The 20,963-nt window shown below is 32.8% G+C and overlaps 1 protein-coding gene across 3 annotated transcripts in view; it reads left to right on the top strand.

Moving 5' to 3' along the window:
* Positions 1 to 20,963, top strand: part of Uba1 (ubiquitin-like activating enzyme 1) — a 123,084-nt gene that overhangs the window by 58,430 nt on the left and 43,691 nt on the right. For all 3 annotated transcript variants that reach the window (XM_085817143.1, XM_085817145.1, XM_085817144.1), the window contains exons 5-9: positions 6,799 to 6,905; positions 9,900 to 9,990; positions 10,462 to 10,594; positions 10,930 to 11,027; positions 14,804 to 14,950. In XM_085817143.1, the coding sequence (XP_085673269.1) occupies positions 6,799 to 6,905; positions 9,900 to 9,990; positions 10,462 to 10,594; positions 10,930 to 11,027; positions 14,804 to 14,950 (576 nt within the window). The remainder of the gene's footprint in view (positions 1 to 6,798; positions 6,906 to 9,899; positions 9,991 to 10,461; positions 10,595 to 10,929; positions 11,028 to 14,803; positions 14,951 to 20,963) is intronic.

The raw sequence follows: 20,963 nt of genomic DNA, 5'->3' as shown, positions 1-20,963 counted from the left end.
TGCTGGTCTAAGGTGAGTCTCTTATATGAGTATTACGTCAGGTTGAATTTCAATAATGAGGTTGGATAATTCATCTTTTTTACGGTAAAGACCGTTTGCGTTCCTAGAGAGGATTTTTATATTGCACCTATTCTCGAATTTATTATAATAAAAGATGATTTCCTATTTTTTCAATGATTTCGACTACTGCGATTATTTTATCAAGAGGTGATTTCTTGGTTTTTTAATGTTTTTGAGTCCTTGTATCACTATTGTCCAGATTGTTTTTAGCGAAGAGAGGTCGAAGAGGTCTGACAGGGAGGATTCTGCGGTGCTGGTAGTTTTTTCAGTTGGATTTTCCTTTTGAATGGAGGTTTGAGCGAGATTTTCGTTACTGTTTGATGTCAGCGGAGGAAAGTCTTGTCTTCTGTTAGTCCAGGGATTGATTGCTGGTGGAGGACTGGGTTGAAGTTGAACTTGTTTGTTTTTTCTTTTGATTACAGATACCAGTTCGGCTAAATCAGCAAAGGTTTTCTTAGCTTCGTTGATTGTATCAGTATAAATTCCAGTAGATAAAGCTTGTGCGAAAGATTTATTTTCAATCACACGACTGGCATATGTCTTTGGTTTTTCAGAATTAGTGTTAGCTTTCTTGGGAAATTTCTCACACCCTTTAAAATTGGAGGTGTGGTCTAAATTGCAGTTGGCACACTTTGGGGGCGTGTCCTTGCTCTTATTTGGACATTGAAATGAAAAGTGATTGTCGGCACATATGATACATTTGGGAGGGTGGTTACACACACTTTGAGTATAGTGGAATTCCTGGCACCTATATCATTGCAGGGCTCCCACCCTTCCTCTGTACTGCTCGACTTTGATTAAGTCTAATAAATACTCCTCATTAAGATTTCTGCTGATTTGTCGTTTTTTGGGTAAAGAAATGAGAAAAAGGTGGTAGCTTGGTAATTTCAGCATTCCTACCCCGTGTCATTTGTTTTACTGATGAGATGGTGTAATGTTTTTGCTTCTAATTAGTCTTGTATTTCTTTTAGGTAGTCATCTCTCAAAAGTTCCCTTACGACAACTTTTAAATCCTTACCTTCGGGTACGATATAGCAACGGTACTCGATGTTAGCTTCTCTCAGCAGTTTGATCGCCAACCTGTATTCTTCAGCATCTTTGGTGTAAATTTTTATAGTCATTTACTGTATGGGGTGTAAATTCGATATTATTTTCCCTGAAAATGCGTCTGGTTTTAGTCCATCCATTACTGTTTACTTTAATTGTGATGGGTGGTATTTTATTCTTTTTAGTGAAGTCGCCTACCGTGGTTTTGTTGATTATCAGTAACTATTTGATATGTAGGTTGTTCGTTATTGTTAGTATCCATTAAATTGTTATCATTGCTAGTGCTAGCCGTGTTATTAGAATTATTTTCTTCCTGCGTAGTACTAGCTGCAAGAGACTGTTTCCTGTTTGTCGTGATATTCGTATTGATTTTCACATGCACCTTACTTGCTGCGGGCAGCTCAGGTATGTTAGTCATCTCAGTCATATTATCGATTTTTTGCTTTTTATTCAATTCTTATTATTACTCCTGGTCTTTACTTATTTTTCCCCTTGGCGTTGGGCATAGAACTCGTCGTCTGAACTTGTCTTTGTCTAAGGTTATTTCATCCCCATAACAATTAACATCTAGTACATACGAGTTAAAATGCATAGCAAGGAAGACAATGTATCAACTTATAACAAAATTAGCTACTTAGTCACTGCCTTAATGTAAAAATCAAGGTACTTACCCCATTTGATGACTTGTTAGATGAAGATTCACTGACACTATATCTATTCTACACGATCTTCAGAATCACAAGATTCCCCTTGGTGTTGGGCATAGAACTCGTCGTCTGAACTTGTCTTTGTCTAAGGTTATTTCATCCCCATAACAATTAACATCTAGTACATACGAGTTAAAATGCATAGCAAGGAAGACAATGTATCAACTTATAACAAAATTAGCTACTTAGTCACTGCCTTAATGTAAAAATCAAGGTACTTACCCCATTTGATGACTTGTTAGATGAAGATTCTTTGACACTATATCTATTCTACACGATCTTCAGAATCACAAGATTCCCACAAACACAGAATTTACGTGATCAACTTCTGTAGAATGTGCTGACTCTTCCTTCACAACATGGAACTTTATAACATAAAAATCAGGATGATTTTTGATGAAGAAAACGTGTTGTGCAGAGCCATGGCAGTTCTCTAAACTATCACTTAGATCTGTCGAAGAAACTGGAATTAGAAAAATTACAACACAAAATTTGGATGATTTTTGATGAAGAAAACTCGTTGTGCGGAACCGTGGTGGTTCTCTAAAATATCACTTAGACCTAATGAAGAAAAAAAATTGGTATGATTTTTGATGAAAGAAACTGGAATCGGTGAATCGTACGACGTGAAAATCAGGATGATTTTGGTCTGTCAACTCTTATAGATAAAAATCAGAACTTGAGCAGATTTCTAAACTGCACAGAATCACGAGGGTGCTGTCAAAACTTCATTGAATCACGATGATTCGAAACAGCAAACCTCATAGAATCAAGAGGATTTTACTCAACTGTGTAGAATTGAAGCATTACTTCTTCGTTTGACTAGTGGGCCTTTTAAAATCCCACTGCCGCTGCCACCAGTTGTACCATAGTCGTATCTCCTCCAAATAAACAAAACCTGCTCGAAATATTTTTCTTTATATACAACTATGTACAGATTACAATTTAGAAATACTTTAAAATACATTTTCATTACAGTAGAGCGCTCAAACTAGTGTCCGCTCCTTTCTTTTTCACATCTCCATAGTTGCCAACTCTAACGATTTAGGCGGGAGACTCCCGATTTTCGACCGCTCTCCCGCCAACCCGATTTACAATATATTTCTCCCGACTTTTTCTTATTCTTAATATTTCTCACGATTTTTATAGAACTTGGCTTAATACTTCGTTATATGAACCAAAAAAAAAAAAAGTGATTTTGGACGTCTGAAAGCAACTGAATTTTCTCCAGATTATATCTAAAATAAAACCTTGCGAATCAGATGAGAATTTCTGCTTTATGAGTGACAGCATACGTATCCAGAAACGTCGTTCTCCAGTTCTCCAATGGGCATCGAGCTCCACTGCGTGTCATCTGGCATATATTAGCCAATGAGCACAAAGCAAGCTCAAGGCCATTGCAAAGAAGATTCTTTGGCCGTTGGGCCGTTATTTGGATGTTCTTTCGTTATTTCGTTCATCTTGTCCTGAGTTGTGTGAGTACACGTGCCTTTGGGAAATAGTTTTAGAAATTATCGTCTTTTGTTATATCTGCGAGAAAGGTGAAATACTCGTGCACGTTTCAAAAATCGTACACAGTTGACTTTCCTTCCATTATTTCTTCAATGAAATGTAATAAATTTGCGATGTGTACCATCTGTCGTTGCAATTTTTCGATTTCGCATGGTGGAAGGGCAGATGTTCTCAAACATGTGCGTACACATAAACACAAGGACAACATGAGTTGTTTTGAAAAAAACGAAAAATTAAATTTTTCTTCGGAAACAAAAGACCAAAAAGTGATTAATGCAGAATGTCTGTTCTCTGCCTTTTTACTGGAGCACAACCTACCACTGAATGCATCGGATCACGCTGCAGCTTTATTTAGAAAAATGTTTTCCGATAGTGAAATCGCTAAGAAATACTCAAGTGCAAGGACCAAAACAGGTGCAATTGTTAAAGAAATGGGTTTGAAAAATAAATCTTCAGTTATTGATTGCATTAAAACAGCTCCGTTCTGCCTCTCTACGGATGGAAGCAATAATACCGATTCAAAACTGTATCCAATTGTTGTTTCTTTTTTTAATCCAGAGTCTTCAGAAATTGAGTGCAGTTTACTTTCTGTCCCCACTTTAGAAGGACATTCGACAGGCTTTAATATAGCACAGCTAATTATTAAAACTTTAAAAGAAAATGCAGTCCCTCTGGATAATTGCTTAGCACTTGGTGCCGATAATGCACCAGTAATGGTAGGCTTGAAGACTGGTGTTGCAGGCATCTTAAGAAAGGCAAATTCAGATTTGCAGATAATGAGGTGCACCTGTCACCTCTTAAATTTAGCAGCTGAAAAAGGGGCAGCTTCTTTACCATTAAATGTGGATGAACACATTGTTGATATTTATTATTATCTTGAAAGAAGTTCTAAAAGAAAGGAAAAATTGAAACATTTCCAACAGCTGCATAATACTGAAATAAGAAAAATTTTGAAACATGTGTGTACACGCTGGCTGTCTTTAAAAAAATGCTTATCTAGAATCCTCGATCAATGGAACCCACTTCTTGCATGTTTTAAAGAAGAAGTAAATGCTTCGAGAGTTAAGATAAAAGGCTCTATTGAAAGTTATAAAGTACCTAAAGTAAATGGAGATGTAGTTACTACTTCCATTGTTAAAAATAGGTTTGAGAAAAATAAAGTAATTTCTGCATCATTCAGCAATTCAACTGGCAGTTCTCAAAATAATACTGCAAAATATAAGCGTAAAGCTGATACAAATTTCTCTCAAAATAAAAAAATTGCTCAACACACGAAACATTTTCCGATTACTGTAAGTTTATATTGTGAAGAACGAATATTTATGTTTTTTTTCTTCGGACCTTAACAAAGCTTTTTGCTTTTTTTTTTTTTTTTACAATTCATTTTGCCATCATTCGATGTTCTTAACGCAATTCTACAAAGCAGAATTCCATTAATTCATGTTTTGCAATCAATGATTTATGATCTGTTTAAAGACATTTTATCAAAGTTTGTAAAACCAGTCTGTGTTTTGTCTTGTAATTCTATATATGATGTGATTTATGGTGAAACAGAAAATCAGAAGAAAGATGAAGATTTGGTAATAGGAGCTGCAACTACAAAAGTAGTAAAAGAACTTTCAGAAGAAGACAAAAATAAGTTTTATCTTCATGTTAGAAGTTACTTCTGTCGAGTATGTGATTACATACTACATAAATTCCCAGTCAACGATGAACTGATTTTGCATGCTAAAGTTGCTGATGTTTCTGCTCTAGCAAATGCACCTTTTTCTGATATAAAGTACTTTTTGAACAGATTTCCTGTGTTACTTCGTTTAGTCGTGAAAGATGACGATATTGATGTTGCTACTGATATACTGCAGTCGCAATTTTGCAGTTTACAATTAGAAAACTTGGATGAAGTTATAAAATCAGCTAGGATTGACACACAGTGGAGTTTAATTGGAAAATTGAAAGGTGCTGATGGAATTTTAAAATATAGTGAACTCTCTAGAATTATGTTGGCCATCTTGACAGTTCCCCGTAGTAATGCGGAGTGTGAGAGGATTTTCAGTGTTGTTGCGAAAACAAGGACTAAATTTAGATCTAATATTAGTGATGACACATTAGAAAAACTTTTATTAGCGAAAGCAGGCCTACGTGGCAATTGCTATGAACAAAATTATGAAGTTTCTTTCTTAACGAAAGCAAAATCTGCCACTGTCCATAACATTTGTATGAAAACTGATTAAAGTGTCTTTTTTTTTTTTTTTTTTTTTTTTTTTTTTACGATGCAAGTAATAAAAATGTTTTTTATGTCTAAGGTATTTTTGTTTTGCTTGCATTTAAGACTTAGTAACTATTTAAAGTTAATTCATCATTAAAAACTATATTTTTATCATTTAAAAAGTATTTTTAACATTGTGAAAAATTTCCTGATTTTTGAGTGTCATAGGTTGGCAAGTATGCATCTCAATCTCCTTTACTCCCACCTGCGACCAGGGGGAAAAATTCCACTCCCCTTTTCCGGCTGAGGCCAGAAGAGGGTTCTCTGTCCCTGCTTTTTAGGGTGGGTGACAAAGTGTTCTTTAGAGAAGGGGAACGTTACAGCCTTTTTTAATATAAATTACAATAATGATCTGAAATAGTTATTTACTCTTCTGCATCCATTCAGTTATGTTTAGCCTTTTTATATAAATTATAATGAAAAAATATTATATAAAATTAACCTTTCATCTAAATTAAAACCATAATCTTAGATAGTTATTTACTATTAGACTTCCATTCTTGCATTAGGGTTGCCACAATTATTTTTGACAGCACTGGCATCAACAATGGTTTGGCGATTTTTTGCAGTCCTCAAAACAGTATAGGTCCCTGAGATGTTTATGAAATAAATCAATTTTATTGAAATTTAGTTAATAACACTGTATATAAGAGTTTATGGAAAATTTAGCTAATTCAAAAAAGGAGGGGAGAATATTTTTACACAATTAAATTTCACAATTTTAGCACAGTTTGAGTATTTTCTAGGTCGGTTCAGAATGTTTACGTAAGCAGATTTCAGCAGATATGTTTACTTAAGTCGTTCACTTATGACCAACTAGCTGAAATTCTAACAGATATGAAAAATGCGGAGGAAATATTGAACTTAGTTTCTTTTCCTGAGTAGAGGTTGACTGAGAAAGAAACTGAGTGTTCATTCTCAGTCAACCTGACATCCTGAAACTTGGTGAACTCAGTTTCTTTTCTGTTAGGCAGTTCTAAAAATGTTTTATGGTTTTTGAAACTTTATATGAATTGAATTTGTCTGTGGCTGCCATCAAAGTGAAAAGTAATTTTCACCATAAAAAATTACCTGTATTTTGAATATAAAACTTAGATTTTTAGGAAATAATTATTCATGAAAAGTGTGAAATTTTGAAATTGTACTGTATAATTCTTATATAAGATACATTTTTGTGTTCTGTAGTTTAAAAAGAAATTTTTTCAGGTTGTAGTGCTTACAGATTCTAGCTTAGAAGAACAATATAGTATAGGAGATTTCATGCATAGTAATGGCATATCTTTAATCATAGCTGATACTAAAGGCCTATTTGGGTAAGTGCGATTTTCATTTAATTTCTAATTAGATTTAAGACTTCTGTAAGCCTTAGTTTTTTTTGGGGGGGGATGTGATAACTAAATATTTAGAAATATCCATTATTTGTGTGATTGTATTACTGTGTGTTTGAGACTTGTAAAAGATTTCTGAAAAGTTATGATATTTTAACATGGCTAAATGTGATTGTACAGATTATTACATGCTTAAATAGCTAGCTGCTTAAAATAGTTAATATAAAACAGAAAAGAGTCCAGCTAGTGAAATTTCTGGGTCCGACTAGAGATGAACTGCATTTTTTGCTTTTTAAATAGTTACCTAATCAATAAATTTGAAAGAAAAATGAAATTAATTTGAACATTAAATATGAAAGAAAAATGAAATATTTTGTGCTTTTCTGAATGGCAAAACTGCTGCTTGAAAAATAAAATTATTTTACTTTGGCAATGATGACAGATTTCTACGTAAATGCTGTTAATTTAAATGAAAAAGAGAAAGAATTTTTTTCTCTGCTGGTAGTAAGTATTGATAATTATTTTTTAAGAAGCTGGTGATTTTTGCTTAACTCTTCAAAAGTTTCTCAATAAAAAAGTATAGTTTTTTCATGCCTCATAAATATCCTGTGCTATTCTTCATTTGGGCCAGCCTCCATTGCAGAATGAGATGATTTCGAAGACTTTTTTTTTAAACAGTTCCTTTAATTTCTTGTATGTTAAAGATGTGGTATCTTCACTATTGCTTTCATTGTTGGCTGGTATACAGTATCCACGTCTTCATTTCTTTTCTCGGTCATCGTTCTCTATTCTTTCTTTTCCTGCTTCCATATCTGAAAGTCCTTTGCTGTCACTTGTCTTGTTGTTTTGCTTTATTTCTCTGTCCAAAATTTCATTCAGAGCAAATACTTTGAAATTGTTGATAATTTATAACCAGCGTTGATGTCAGCAAGCATTCAGTGTTAATGAATATTGAACTGCATATGAATGAAATTTTACTTTTGGACAAAGTAAATAAAAACAGTTAACCAGTCACAAAACCTCATTTGGCTAGATTTACCGTATCTTGATTAAATTAAAAAAGCTCTTACTTTGCTGCTGAATGACTAAAAAAAATTTTTTTAAATCGTTGCACTCTCTGTTATAATTTGAAACTTGAATATCTTATTTGCAGAGAGCAACACATTATTTTTTGGAATAATAAACTGAGAACAAAGCAAAGTATACTGGGATCTCCTAACATTATATTTTGATTCCATTTGTAGGGACTGTGGTGAAATTTATAATATAAGCAGATTTAATGTTAAAAGTTTATGTTGGTGAAAAAGTGTTTTGTGTTGTTTATTAAGTATCATTTATATTGTTCAGTATTAATTACTGTTAATTTTGTCTAGGTAAGCCACTCTCGCATATGCGTCTTACTCATTCGATAATTGACTAAAAAAATATTAAATTTCATCAGTTCACTTTGGGTACTGCCGTATACAAAGCATTCCGAACATGACACTTAATATTAATTTAATCAGTAATTATTTTCCATATTGGAGTAATCATCATTTATAATATTTACAACATAATTATAAAAAGTAATGTATATGCAAATAAAAAGTAAACATCTTGAACTTTCCAAAGAAGAATTTTGTTGATTTCCAATAGTTATTGTTCTTACAGATTGGGTAAACTTTGCCCATCATCATAAATTACCATATTATGAAAAACTAATGTATAACTAAGATAATCAAGCATAATTTTATAATTAAACTGCATTTATTTATACAAAACTTTAGAAATCCAGCTCATCAGTGTCAGAATTAAATTAACAAATCACCATTAAGTCACTTTCATTACTCTGTTCTAAATCATTGCTCCCAATGTCACTGTAGTCATTTTCATTTTTAATGATTTCTGGTTTAATGAAAGTTATGATTGCATCAGCTCTGTTTGATTGTCATGCTTTATCGACCACCTCATACAAAGCTTTTCTCATCTGTCTGGAATTTGTGAAGAAATTGAAGTCTGCTTCACATCTATTTTTCTCATTGCTTTCATAGTTTGTGATTGGAAAATTCTGTTGATAGCGAGATCCTTCAAATATGTCACTCTGGTAGATACACTGCAGATCTAGATCTTCAATTTTTTAAACTTATATAAGTTGCTGTTTATGTACTTGAAATTGTGACACTCTTTGCTTTTTACATTGTATATACTGCAGTGATTGCAGAATGTTCTCAATTCTGTATTTTAAAATACAAGTTTTTGTGTACTTATTTACATGCAGTAAAAATGTTTGTAGGTGTTTGTGTAAACTTTCAGTGTGCAAAGTTGCATGAAATAGGTCACGACTTTTATTTTTGGTTAATGTGTATATTAAATATGTATATATATGTAATAATAGCAGGGAAACGACAGAGCCGCATTGATGCATAATAGCTATTTAAAGGATAGATCGTGGATCCATATTGAAGAGGAAGAATTCTGATTGTGTAGTATAATGTGTTGAGTTAGTAATATCTAAGAAACTTGGCATTCGAGGCAGTTGTAATTACATTTTTTATTTTCAATTGACATTTGTAGCCACAGTTCACTTGGTATTATAGTCATGCCTATTCAAGAAAATTTGATTTTTGGTATTGTTGCGACAGCAAGCAAGACAGCAAATTATATTCTAGAAGGGTAGAGAGTGAAAAGTTTTGGTTTGAGTTAAGTTTCAGTTCCCAATAATTATGTCATCTGGCTGCCCAGGCCATGCAAAATGGAATGATCTATAAATTATGCAATCCAGAGAAGTTATTGCAATTTTTAAAACAGAGAGGATGAATTAGTTAACCGTTTCATTTTGATTAACACTTTTTTATCTTGCATATATATATATATATATATATTATTTATTACATTATTAAGAAATGCCTTTTTATTATTGAAAATATATTTGTGCTAAATGTTGAGCTTGCCTTTTACGCTTTATTTTTTAATTGAGTTTTCCCTCCTTAAACATCACAGCCAGGTATTTTGTGATTTTGGAGAGAATTTTACAGTACATGATGTAAAAGGGGAGCAACCTTTGTCTGCTATGATAGCTTCAGTAAGCAAAGTAAGCATATTTTTTTAATAAAATCCATGTGCAACTTCTTTGAGTATAGCTATTAAAATTTTAGTGTTAGCATGCTTGAATTGAAAGATCAACAACAGTAGTTTTAAACTATGAGGTTCATAAACGCTTTTTGTATATGAATCGGAGAAACTTTTTTGTAATTTAAACCATAAGTCTTTCTCGATCCATAAGTGGATATGTATTTGAAGATACAAAACAGTTTGCTTTGTATTTAATTTTGGTGCTTCAAAGGGTTTTTTATAAATTTATTGCTTTATTCACATATTAATTTACTTTAATAAAGCCTTATGCAGGCTTAAAATCATATTGTCCTCACTTTGGTATATCATCCATTTTTTTCCAGTTCTTGCTCTTTCAATATACACAATAAGCTTTAATGTCAAAGGCTATACTGAAACTTTTGAAATTATAATTTTCCCTTTTAAAAAAAGTATATCTATTTTATTGTAGGATAAAAATTCTGTAGTTACTTGTTTAGAAGAGACTAGGCACGGCTTTGAAGATGGAGATTATGTGACTTTTTCTGAGGTTCAAGGAATGATTGAACTAAATGGATGTGAACCAAGAAAAGTTCAAGTATTTGGTTAGTACACATAACTTAATTTTTGAATTTATGTTCAAAAATACGAAATTGTTCATTTTCGATTGTATTAATAATTCTTTTTTAATTCATCAAATAAAGTTTATTGAATTTTTATCATAGAAATGCTTACGTGTGCAGCCTAGAAAACTATTGAATATTATTTGGTTATGTATTATACTATACAACATTTGACTGTTGCATACTTGTGCACTAATGCACAATTCAGTGTAAAGCAGTGTCTTAAATGCTTTAGATTAAGAATTACAAAAATATTTGTAGTAAAATTAAATTCCATGTGTTTTTTTCTCATAATTTTTTTAAATGTTCCTTTTTAGGTCCATATACATTTGGTATTGGTGATACATCAAATTTCAGCGATTATATTAGGGGAGGTGTTGCAACTCAGGTTAACATGCCAAAGACAATACATTTTGTGAGTTAATATTTTAAATATTTACTGTATTCAGATAAGTTTAGCATTCACATATGACTTTTGCTTTCATATATTTTATGCCTTTTAATTGTTTAAACTGCAAACAGTAAAATGCTTAAAAAATTATTTTGAGGGGAGGGGCAGCAACTTAATTTTTTTATGTTATAGAGCAGTTTCCAGATGTTTTTCTAGAATGGAACAGTAGTTTTCAAGTACAGTAGAATTTTTTAATTGGCAACAACAATTATTTTTTAATTGGCAGCAACAAAACATCCAATTTGGAAAATTAGTTTCTTTGCTTAACTTTTAAAAGACTAGGGAGCTACAAAAGGTTTCACTTAAAAAAAACAGGTAATCTAAATGCATTTAGTCCCCCTTTAAGCTACCATTGTAAAGGGAAAATACTACTATTTTGAAACCGTTCCTTTAGATCGCCTTTGTTAATTTTCAGGTAAGAGACTAAAGAATAATATACAAAAATTTATTCTCTTTTTTTCCTAAATTAGGGAAACGTGGTGGTGAGATTTCGTAGCAAAGTAATTGTCGAACTGTAGAATATTAACTTTTGGCACTGCGTTATAATGAAAATTTGCCTTAGCAGCAAATACTTCCTAAGTATACCTAAAATTAGTACATAGTCTAATCAGTTTTTGTTTTCAAACTGAATTTAGTTTAGAATTACATGCACAGATTAACGGTTTTAATTTATATTCGAAAATGATGGTTTTAGTATTTGTTTCTCTTACTAATCGCCAATTCGCATTCATTTTGTTAAAATTTTGTGTAACAGCGTGTGTTTATGCATTTGACTAATCCCCTTGAATTTTTGTAATATTAGTTTCCTTTACCTTTTTCATTGGTACTCTTATTCATTCATTTAAAATTTATTGATTCACCCCATTATATCCTAAGTATATCATCTTTCATTTACATTATTGTTCATTGCTCTTGCATTTTTGTCATAAAAGCTTTTTTAGCATGTTTTTCATCATTTAGGACTATGTTTATTATTATTTATTATGTGCTTCACCATTAGGCACTACATGGAAAGCAAGTGACACTTCTTGGAAGATATTTTAAGGGGAACTGGCTCGTATGCATGTTATACGTGGGGAGAAGGTCAAAAACGTGCATTCAGCGAGCCCGTTGGCCATTATTCGAATCCCGGACTGAACTAGCAGTGTTCAGCAGTTTTTATCGCTCAGCTCCTGGAGGGCATTTGTTAAGGACTTTCCGCGTGAAACTGGCCCATATGTTTGTTGTATGTGTGCACTTGAAAGAAAAAACAAAAGTTGTATTTAGCTGCAGCATAGAATAGAACCTTTGAGAACCACCAGGGTATATCAATTTCACTGATATGCCATTAAGTAATATTTAATTGATCGAAGGTAGAAGGTAGGATTCTTATAAGAAACTGTTATCAATCAGTTTCTTAAGAATAAAGTTGAAGGATACATATGAATCTATATTTTAATTATTAGGATTCATTGATTATCTCGTAGGAAGTGAAGAGTAAATGCTAATTTAATGAAAGTTTTTTTTTTTTTTTTTTTTTCCCCCAAAGTAAATGCTGTAAAACTGTAGAAACCAAAATTTAGAAAGTGTATTAAATTTTTTTAATATATTTTCCGCATTTTGCTTTCTTGCCAAATTTTGGATTTGCAAATATTTATAATAAAAGAAAGGTAGAAAACAAATATATAAGAGTAATTATTTTGCTGATCTCGTAGAAAGTGCCAACTTTATAAGTGGAATTAGTCTCTTTCCATGTGAAAAAGACAAAAACTGATATAATATTAGTTTAAATCTGTGATTTTCAAATATATATTCGCACACATAGACATCTATACATATGCTTCTTCTTCTTCAATGGTCAGACAGCCCAAGATGCGCCCTTGCCTTCCTCAGAATCGAATTCCAAGCTCTTCTATCCCTGGCCATGGACATCATTAGTTATTTTATAATTGTTGGTTTATTTTATTTCATATTTTGTAAAACTTAGAAATTTTGTATTAAGAAACTTTACTATTTGAAAGAGCGCAGTGGTAACACTTTTCAAAATAAAGCAGATTTTCATCTCCAGTGTGCAAGATTGTTGCCACTCAGAAAAGTGAAGGCAAAAATTAGTGTTTTTCCATGTTTTTAATTAATATCACGGCTAATTAAAGTCATACAAAGATGAAAATGGTCGAAATGGCTTCCCATGAATTTCCACGTACCTCTCTTGAAGCTCAACTCCCCACCATTCTGCAGGAGATGATGTTACAAAGACTAATGCACACTAATTTTAATATAGATGTGTTTAGAAATATAATAATAAAATAAAAATCCTAAATATTGCATAGATTAGAATCTCCCTGAACTATATTTTTCAAAACAAGGTACTACACATAATGATGGCTTTGATGTTCATGTTTTACATAGATAATGAGTCTCTTGGCGAATTTTGTGCAAATTACCTCTGTGTTGGAAAACCTAACTGGAGGTTGCCATTATTATGTCCAAGTAATGTTGTCCTTCCATGTGCAACATATCGGAGGATTTATGAAAGAGAACGAGAAATGTAATAAAAAGTGAAGAAAAAATTCAACAAGAAATGTGATAAAAGAGAAAGAAAACCTTATGAGAAGTAAAAGACAAAGAAAACGTGAAAGAGAACGTACGAGAAACATAATAAAAGTGAAAGCACAACAATTGTGCTCCTATCACCACCTCGTAGAAGTGTTGTAAAGACAAAATATTAAGGTTTTCTAAATGCTAAAATGTCAATGAAATAAGTCGTGAGACACGCTGCGATAATACAGAAAAACCTTGAATAGAGGACGAGTTATCTTGTCTCTTGCGCTGAAAGTGTTAAAATTTATTGGAACCTATCACTAAGAAACGTGCGTTTAATTTATGCAGTATACACATTTATTTGGAAATGAACAAATGATAATGCACAATATAAAGAGGAGAATTATGATGAGCAATTTAAATTTTTATATGCTGTATCAGAAACTTGTGTCTAACAGAATAAAATGCAATTTGTTCCTTCAAACCTGTGTTGGGTATCTCTGCCAGCTTTGTGGTCGGGTAAGATTTTTTACCTCCGTGTGTTTAAGGTATAGGACATGTGTAGACTTTTATATCCGAAATGCATTTTTTCCATTGAAATTTTATATTATCTTAAATATGGTTTTGATATTCAAGTTGATAACAAATAAGATGATTGCTTTTATAATTCCAGACCAGAAGTATCTTCCATTCATATGATTGTTTTACTGCGAATTGCATCTTTTACCCACGTTTACAGAATTTTCACCACATCCAGCATTCGACATTTTCCAAGCTTTTTGATAATAAAGTCTACTGTACTAATAGGATCTTTTCTTTTTACTAAAAACAAAATTGTATAACCCAAATGCCTTTAAGGATTTAACCACTTGCGCTACGACTAAACTTCGCGGTTATGTGCTACAATGTAACAAGTGGTAAAGTGTCTTCCACTCTGCGTCTGCAAGTGCAATCCAGAGCTTAACTTGAGAAATAAACAATCTCGTTGTTAGGCGACGCTTGCACCACATTATTTTCATTTTTGCGATAAATTCCCATCGACGTGGTGTTCATGTCGCTAGTGGTATGAGACAAAAGCATCTCGATGTGCATAGCACGTCATTTTAGCGCAAGTGGTTAAGAGTGCAATATTTTTATATGTGTGATAATTGACAATATTTTTATCCAGCTTTTCCAAATGTATAAATGACTTTATTAATCAAGATAAACTTTATTTGCAGAAATCCTTTAAAGAAGCCATAGTTGATCCAGAATTTATTATGACAGATTTTGCCAAACTTGATCGTCCACCCCAGTTGCATTTAGCATTTCAAGCTGTACATAATTTTAGACAGAAAAATGGTCGTCTGCCAAAGTCATGGAATGAGGTAAACATTTTTATTGTCGCTAAGTTTTTTTTTTTTTTTTTTTTAATTGTAATGTATTCATCTGAAACCAAAGAATTTCATTGTTATGTAATTAGGTTTTGTAATAATTTTCAAAGTTTAAGACATAGTGTATTTTCTAGTTCTTACGTTTTGAAATAAATGTCTAGAATTAAATTTTTTATATGTTACAGAATACAATTAAATAAAAAATAAACAAAATATGTTGCATGTATATAGAATTTTTGGGGGGTCCTCTGTTTGTCAGTGTTCATTTCTCATAATTGCTTTGTATTTTCCAGAAATGGAACTCGCGCGACCACGCTAATTACCTGAGGATTTGTTTCAAAGTTTTGTTAAAATTTAATTTATAATTATTAGATTGGTTGCTATGTTAATTTGCAGCTTTAAAGAAAGTGAATAGATTTAAAATAAATAAAGAAAAGATACAAAATGTAATTTTCATTTTGACAGGATTGCTTTTTAAGCAAGTGTGTAAATTTTTCTGAAGATTTATATTTAACAATTTTGGGGGGGGATTTACTTTTAGAAGATATTATGCAAGATATATTTATTTTAAACACTGAGTTACCTGATATATTTTATTTCTAGACCTTTTTAAATAGGGTATTGTAAAGATTTATCAGGTTAAATTTAGCACCTAAGCATCCTCTTTTAAATACAGTGGATGGACAAAAATATGGAAACACCTTGTGAAATGCATGTTTGAAAAGAAAGATTGATTTTAATGAAGTATGTAGGTGGCGCTGGTGTTTTTGACTACTGACGCCACCTATAAAACTTCGTAAATGTGCTAAACAGTTCAGTTGTTGTCGGAGTACTGTTATGTGAGGTTGTCATTGCATTATGTCAGATTTAACAGACTTCGAACGTGGGTATGGTTTGGGCAGCCATATCGTGGTTCTCTGCTAGCCCCATGATAACTGTGTCAGGGCACATGACTGCCAAGACTTATGTGAACATTTTAGCCGATCAAGTTCATCCCATGGTACAAACTTTGTTTCCCGATGGTGTCTTCCAAGACGACAAAGCCCCTGTTCACACAGCTCACATTGTCCAGGACTGGTTTTCTGAGCACCAGGATGAGTTGTCCCATCTTCCCTGGCCACCACAGTCACCAGACCTGAATATTATCAAACCTTTGTGGTCTACATTGGAACGTTCTCGTTATTCACCGCCAACATCGTTATCTGAACTTGCCACCGTTTTGCAGGAAGAATGGTATAATATTCCCTTGGCACATACAGGGACTGTATTTATCCATTCCGAGAAGACAGCAAGCTGTTTTGGATGCCAACGGGTTTCCTACACCATATTAAGCAAAGAAACATGTTTTTTTAAAGGTGTTTCCATATTTTTGTCCAACCCCTGTATGTTGATAAGGGCTTCTAGATCTTTCGCTGTCGCTACTACTAATAGTGAGAACGCTCGGTACTTTATCATCCTGTGTGTTATCATTTATATGAGAAGGTGGCTCAGCTAAATTATGTGTTAGCTTTTTTAGGTTATCATTAGTCTCAGTGTCTAAGTCCTTAAATTCAGCATCGTATGTACTAAGCATGAGTTGGAAAAACTCATGCTTAGATGAGTTGGAAAAACTCATGCTTAGATGAGTTGGAAAAACTCATGCTTAGAAGCTTTCTAGAGTCTAATTCACCTCTAGAAAATGTTGAATGAATTTGCTTTCATTCAACATGTGCATTTGAATCTCTGAATTCTTGAGGTTATTGGAAATGAAGATGCTGGAAACTTGCTTTGCCTTTCTAAAAGACAATCTGATTGATGCTGCGAATGAAGCTCATGTAATATATGATTCGCATAGAGAGTGATCGCTTCTGACAGCGCGAAAATACCTTTTTTATATCACAGTAAGCAACACAGATCACAGTCTGGCTTTTCCAGATTTGGACTAAAATATTTAAATTGTCTTTTTTGGTCAATTTTTGAATTCCCTCACTTTTCCCAGTTTTCCAGGTAGCCTGGCAACTCTGATGTTACAGGTCCGAACACGTCTGTCCTTTGCAGGAGTCAGCTCACGCGATGCATAGTGCAACTAATGGACATGGCATTCATATTTAACTCCTTAGTAAGCTCTCGAGTAGTTGCATACTGATCTTCCACAGCCCACCAGCGGCCGAGCGGTAAAGTCGCTGAACACTGGTAGTTCGGTCCGAGGTTCGAATCCCGCGAATGGGCTGGCTGCATGGGTGTTTTCGGGGTTTTCCCCATGTGTAACGTGTATACGAGCCAGTTTCCCTTAAAAAGTCCTCCACGAAGGCATCCCTCCCCTTAGGCAGATAGCCCTAGTGTGCTTTGCCATAATTAAATACACACACACTGATCTTCCACAAGTTCTCGCAAGTGAGCATCGTCAACATCAGTATTCCGGCCAGAGCTTTCTGCTTTTTGAATGTCGTAGTCCTTGTTTCGGTACAAAACCTTCACAGCGTCATATGATGCAACATTAGTACCTTAAGCTGTATGTATGATTTGGTGACATTCTGTAGGTGACGTTTTGCACGATAACTGGAAGTAAATAATGATGCTTCAGACACTTTGTACCTAATGATAACGATACTTTTTTTACAAATTTTGCAACACTGTTCTAAAGCAAGTCTCTTTCTTTCAAATGCCAAAAAATTGTTTGACAAAATATGATTAAACACGCCATCGTGAACTGTTAGTGCAGATGATATTTTCGGTGACAGGAAACTTTTGTTAAAGCCCAATTTATATTTTATTCAAAAAACATCTTCGTCATTGAGAAAAATCTTCCAGTTTCTTGTTTTTAAAAAAATCTGATTTTTGAGTGTCATAGGCTGTTAAGTGTAGTTATGTTTAACTTTGAGTTTAAACTGCAGACGTTTCTTAGATTTTAATAGTGAATTATATTAATGAATTAATATTAATGTGTAAGGACTTTTGATTAATGAATTCTTATTAATGACTATTAATTTAATATAATTAGATTTATTAATTTTTAATTAACTTTTATTTCATTTTTCATGTAATATGTTTTCCACTTAAATCTGCTTTAAAATATGCAATATTATTAATTAGTATTTCAAGAAATTGTATTCGCAATTGAATGTTAATTATCTTAAAACTTTTTGTTTAATTTTCAAACTTGTTTTAAGCAAATAATGTTTAGTGATATCTGAAAATATGGTAAACTTTTAGGGAGTTAATTTAGTTCTCAAACTTGTTTCATGCAAATAGTGTTTAGTGGTCGGTATAATTGAAAACATGTTAAGTGTTGTTTCATAGTCATGTGTCTGAAGCACTTCTGTTTTATTCTTAAAATAGTATTGTATTTGAGTAGGTGTTTTGAATTAATATTTGCTAATTTCATATTTTGAAGTTATATATTTTGAAAAGATAATTGCTTTGATTTATTCGATTCTGTTTGAAGTCCTTAATTAATTTTTGGTTGGTGGTCCTTAAATGACTTAAAAAGTCCATATTTTCATTTAATTAAACATGCATGAATCCTAAAATGCATTTTTAGAAATTAATTTTAAAAATGTCCTTTGAAGGCTTATTACTGTTTCCTTAAAGTTAATATTCCTATTGTTATTAAAAATGATGGATCTAAAACCAGACATTGCCATTCTGTTAAGCATTACCACTTGGCTGTGGAATATATTTGAGAAAAACGTGCCCCCTCCCTTTAAAAAAAAAAAAAAAAAAAATTCTCTTTAATTTTGTTTGTTGTTATCATCAAAATGTTAGAAATGGATTACAGTAATTTTTGAAGTTAAATCAGTTTTTGCTCAAAATAAATGACATAATTTTCAAGACATCATAAATAGAGTCATACATTGTATCCTCTTTCCCTTTTCATCAGTTTTATGGCAACAAAGGAAACATTGTCTGGTTGGAATAGTCTTTTTCTCCATTGGTGGGATGTGCTCAAGAAAGTGTCGACCCATAAGTTGCAACAAGTTTGTGTTAGAATGCCCTGGTCCTGTCAGCTGAATCTGTGGCTTATTATCTCTAATGATTTGTTCCACAATCGAAATTTTGTGATTCATATTACATTTTCCACTGCCTGAAGACTGATAAATAATAAACGAGTTCCAAAGTACTTGGTCCAGAAGATGGAAAAGTATCTTTACTTAGTATTTCTTTCCACGTTTTCTGGCAGTGGGTATAGTCTGTAAGGTGCTGATCAACTTTATCAACATCTCCCCTGATGTTGTTATACTCAGCAACTACTTTAGGTTTCCATTTCTTTTGCTTCTTCGAATCTTCCATCTTATTTCTACAGTATGGACCGAAGAAAAGTAAAAATAAGCGAAATTTACTTTTCTTTGGAGCCATTTCTGGACTGTGACTTTCACACTCTGGAAAGCCAGAATGTCACCTTTCTGTATTATTTTAATTTTCTTTTCTCTCTCTCTCTGTGTCTGTCTTTTTTTTTTTTTTTTTTTTTTAATTAGGTCAAAGGGCTATTGATTTCGTTTTGGCATTTTGTGTTTATTCACTATAAATGTCGGTTCACTTTTCAAATTGTCGCCACCAAATATCATCGCCCTGTGTTATGTTTAAAGAAATTAAGTAATGAAGAATCTGCCTAAATGTATGTATGTTTCTCGCATTGTTATAAATCAACGGTAAGCCATCAAATTTTGAATAGTGTAATCTTCCACCAAATATTGACATCTGGAAGCTCTAATTTGGAATTTGCTTTATTATCAATTTCATATTTTGAACACTTTAACAAATTTTTAATAAACAAACTCAACAATTTCAAAGCGAGCAATGGCAACACTGTATGGAAAAAAAATATTTTAATCTCCAGCACGCAAGACTGTGTATTGGAAATTCTAAAGTGTTGACCCCCTTTGGGCGTAATATAAAATCTGAAAGCTTTATGATTCCCCCCCAATTATTTGATTATTAGCTCTTATATTTTTTTTTAATCAAGTGGTAAGTCATTCCTGATTGCTTGTACAGTTCTGTATATGTCTGTAGAATGTTGTACAAGCTCCTCAGGTAGCTGTAGAGAAGTATAATAATTATCTGCGACCAAACAATGATCTTTTGCCTAACAGAAGTTTCATCAATCTCATAAATACATGACTAGACTTGCCAAGATATGCATATTCACTGTCGAGCTTTGTGTCCTTTTTCGTGTAGATGGTGTGTGGAAAAATGTAGCCATAGCATAAATGTTTTTATACTAAACCAAAATCTTTTTAGAGGCATGTATTGGAAGCATCAGGCTTTCATCACGATCGGGGATGTAAAGTTAACAAAACTTGACATTGAGAAACTGGAAAATTGCCAAATTTTGTGCAGCTTTGCATTAGGGTGTGTTTCTAGGTTGACTTCTTCATTGTTCCCAAAATTTGAATATTTTGTTATCATTTGAAATCTGTTGGAGGACATAACTTGGTGAAAGAAGGGAGTTTCAAGGTATGTCTTTTTTAGTTAAAACAATGAGACATCAGACTTCTGAATAATATCCTGTAAAACATGGAGAAACAGAAATATTTTCATTTTGTAATTTTTAGGCATTCCCCTCTTTGATTAGCTTTTTGGCTTCAGATATTGCCTTTCAGTGCATTGTTGTGCATATCTATTAGTCTCTTCCTTAATCGTGTGAATCAAGTTGTCATAAAAAATATGTCAAAATATTGTTTTTCTTGAATAAAACTAGAAGTGTCAATTGTTGTACCCACTTATGGTTGTTGCAGTGGTTCTTGGTGGGGCTGGAGGAAGGTAATTTAAGTGGCATCCAGGTTCGGCATGAAAGAGTTTTATTTTCGCCGTCACTTTCTGAATAGTCATGCTCTTCTGTTGAAATACTGTTATGTCAGCATGAAGAGCCTAAAAGGTATTATTCATCGTTGTCTGATTCCGATTTTGTGAAAATAATGTGGTTTGCATGAAATTTGGGAAGAACTGCAAAATTACAAAAATGGGACAAATAGTGCAGAATTGCTGAAATTTTTGCTGCAAATTATCACCATCTATTGGGAAAATGGTA

The sequence above is a fragment of the Stegodyphus dumicola genome, chromosome 5, assembly GCF_044657685.1.
Source record: "Stegodyphus dumicola isolate Sdum_Otavi_A_Nest chromosome 5, ASM4465768v1".
Lineage (NCBI taxonomy): Eukaryota > Metazoa > Arthropoda > Arachnida > Araneae > Eresidae > Stegodyphus > Stegodyphus dumicola.
Note: the sequence above shows the minus strand (reverse complement) of the source record. Positions and strands in the feature narration are given on the sequence as shown.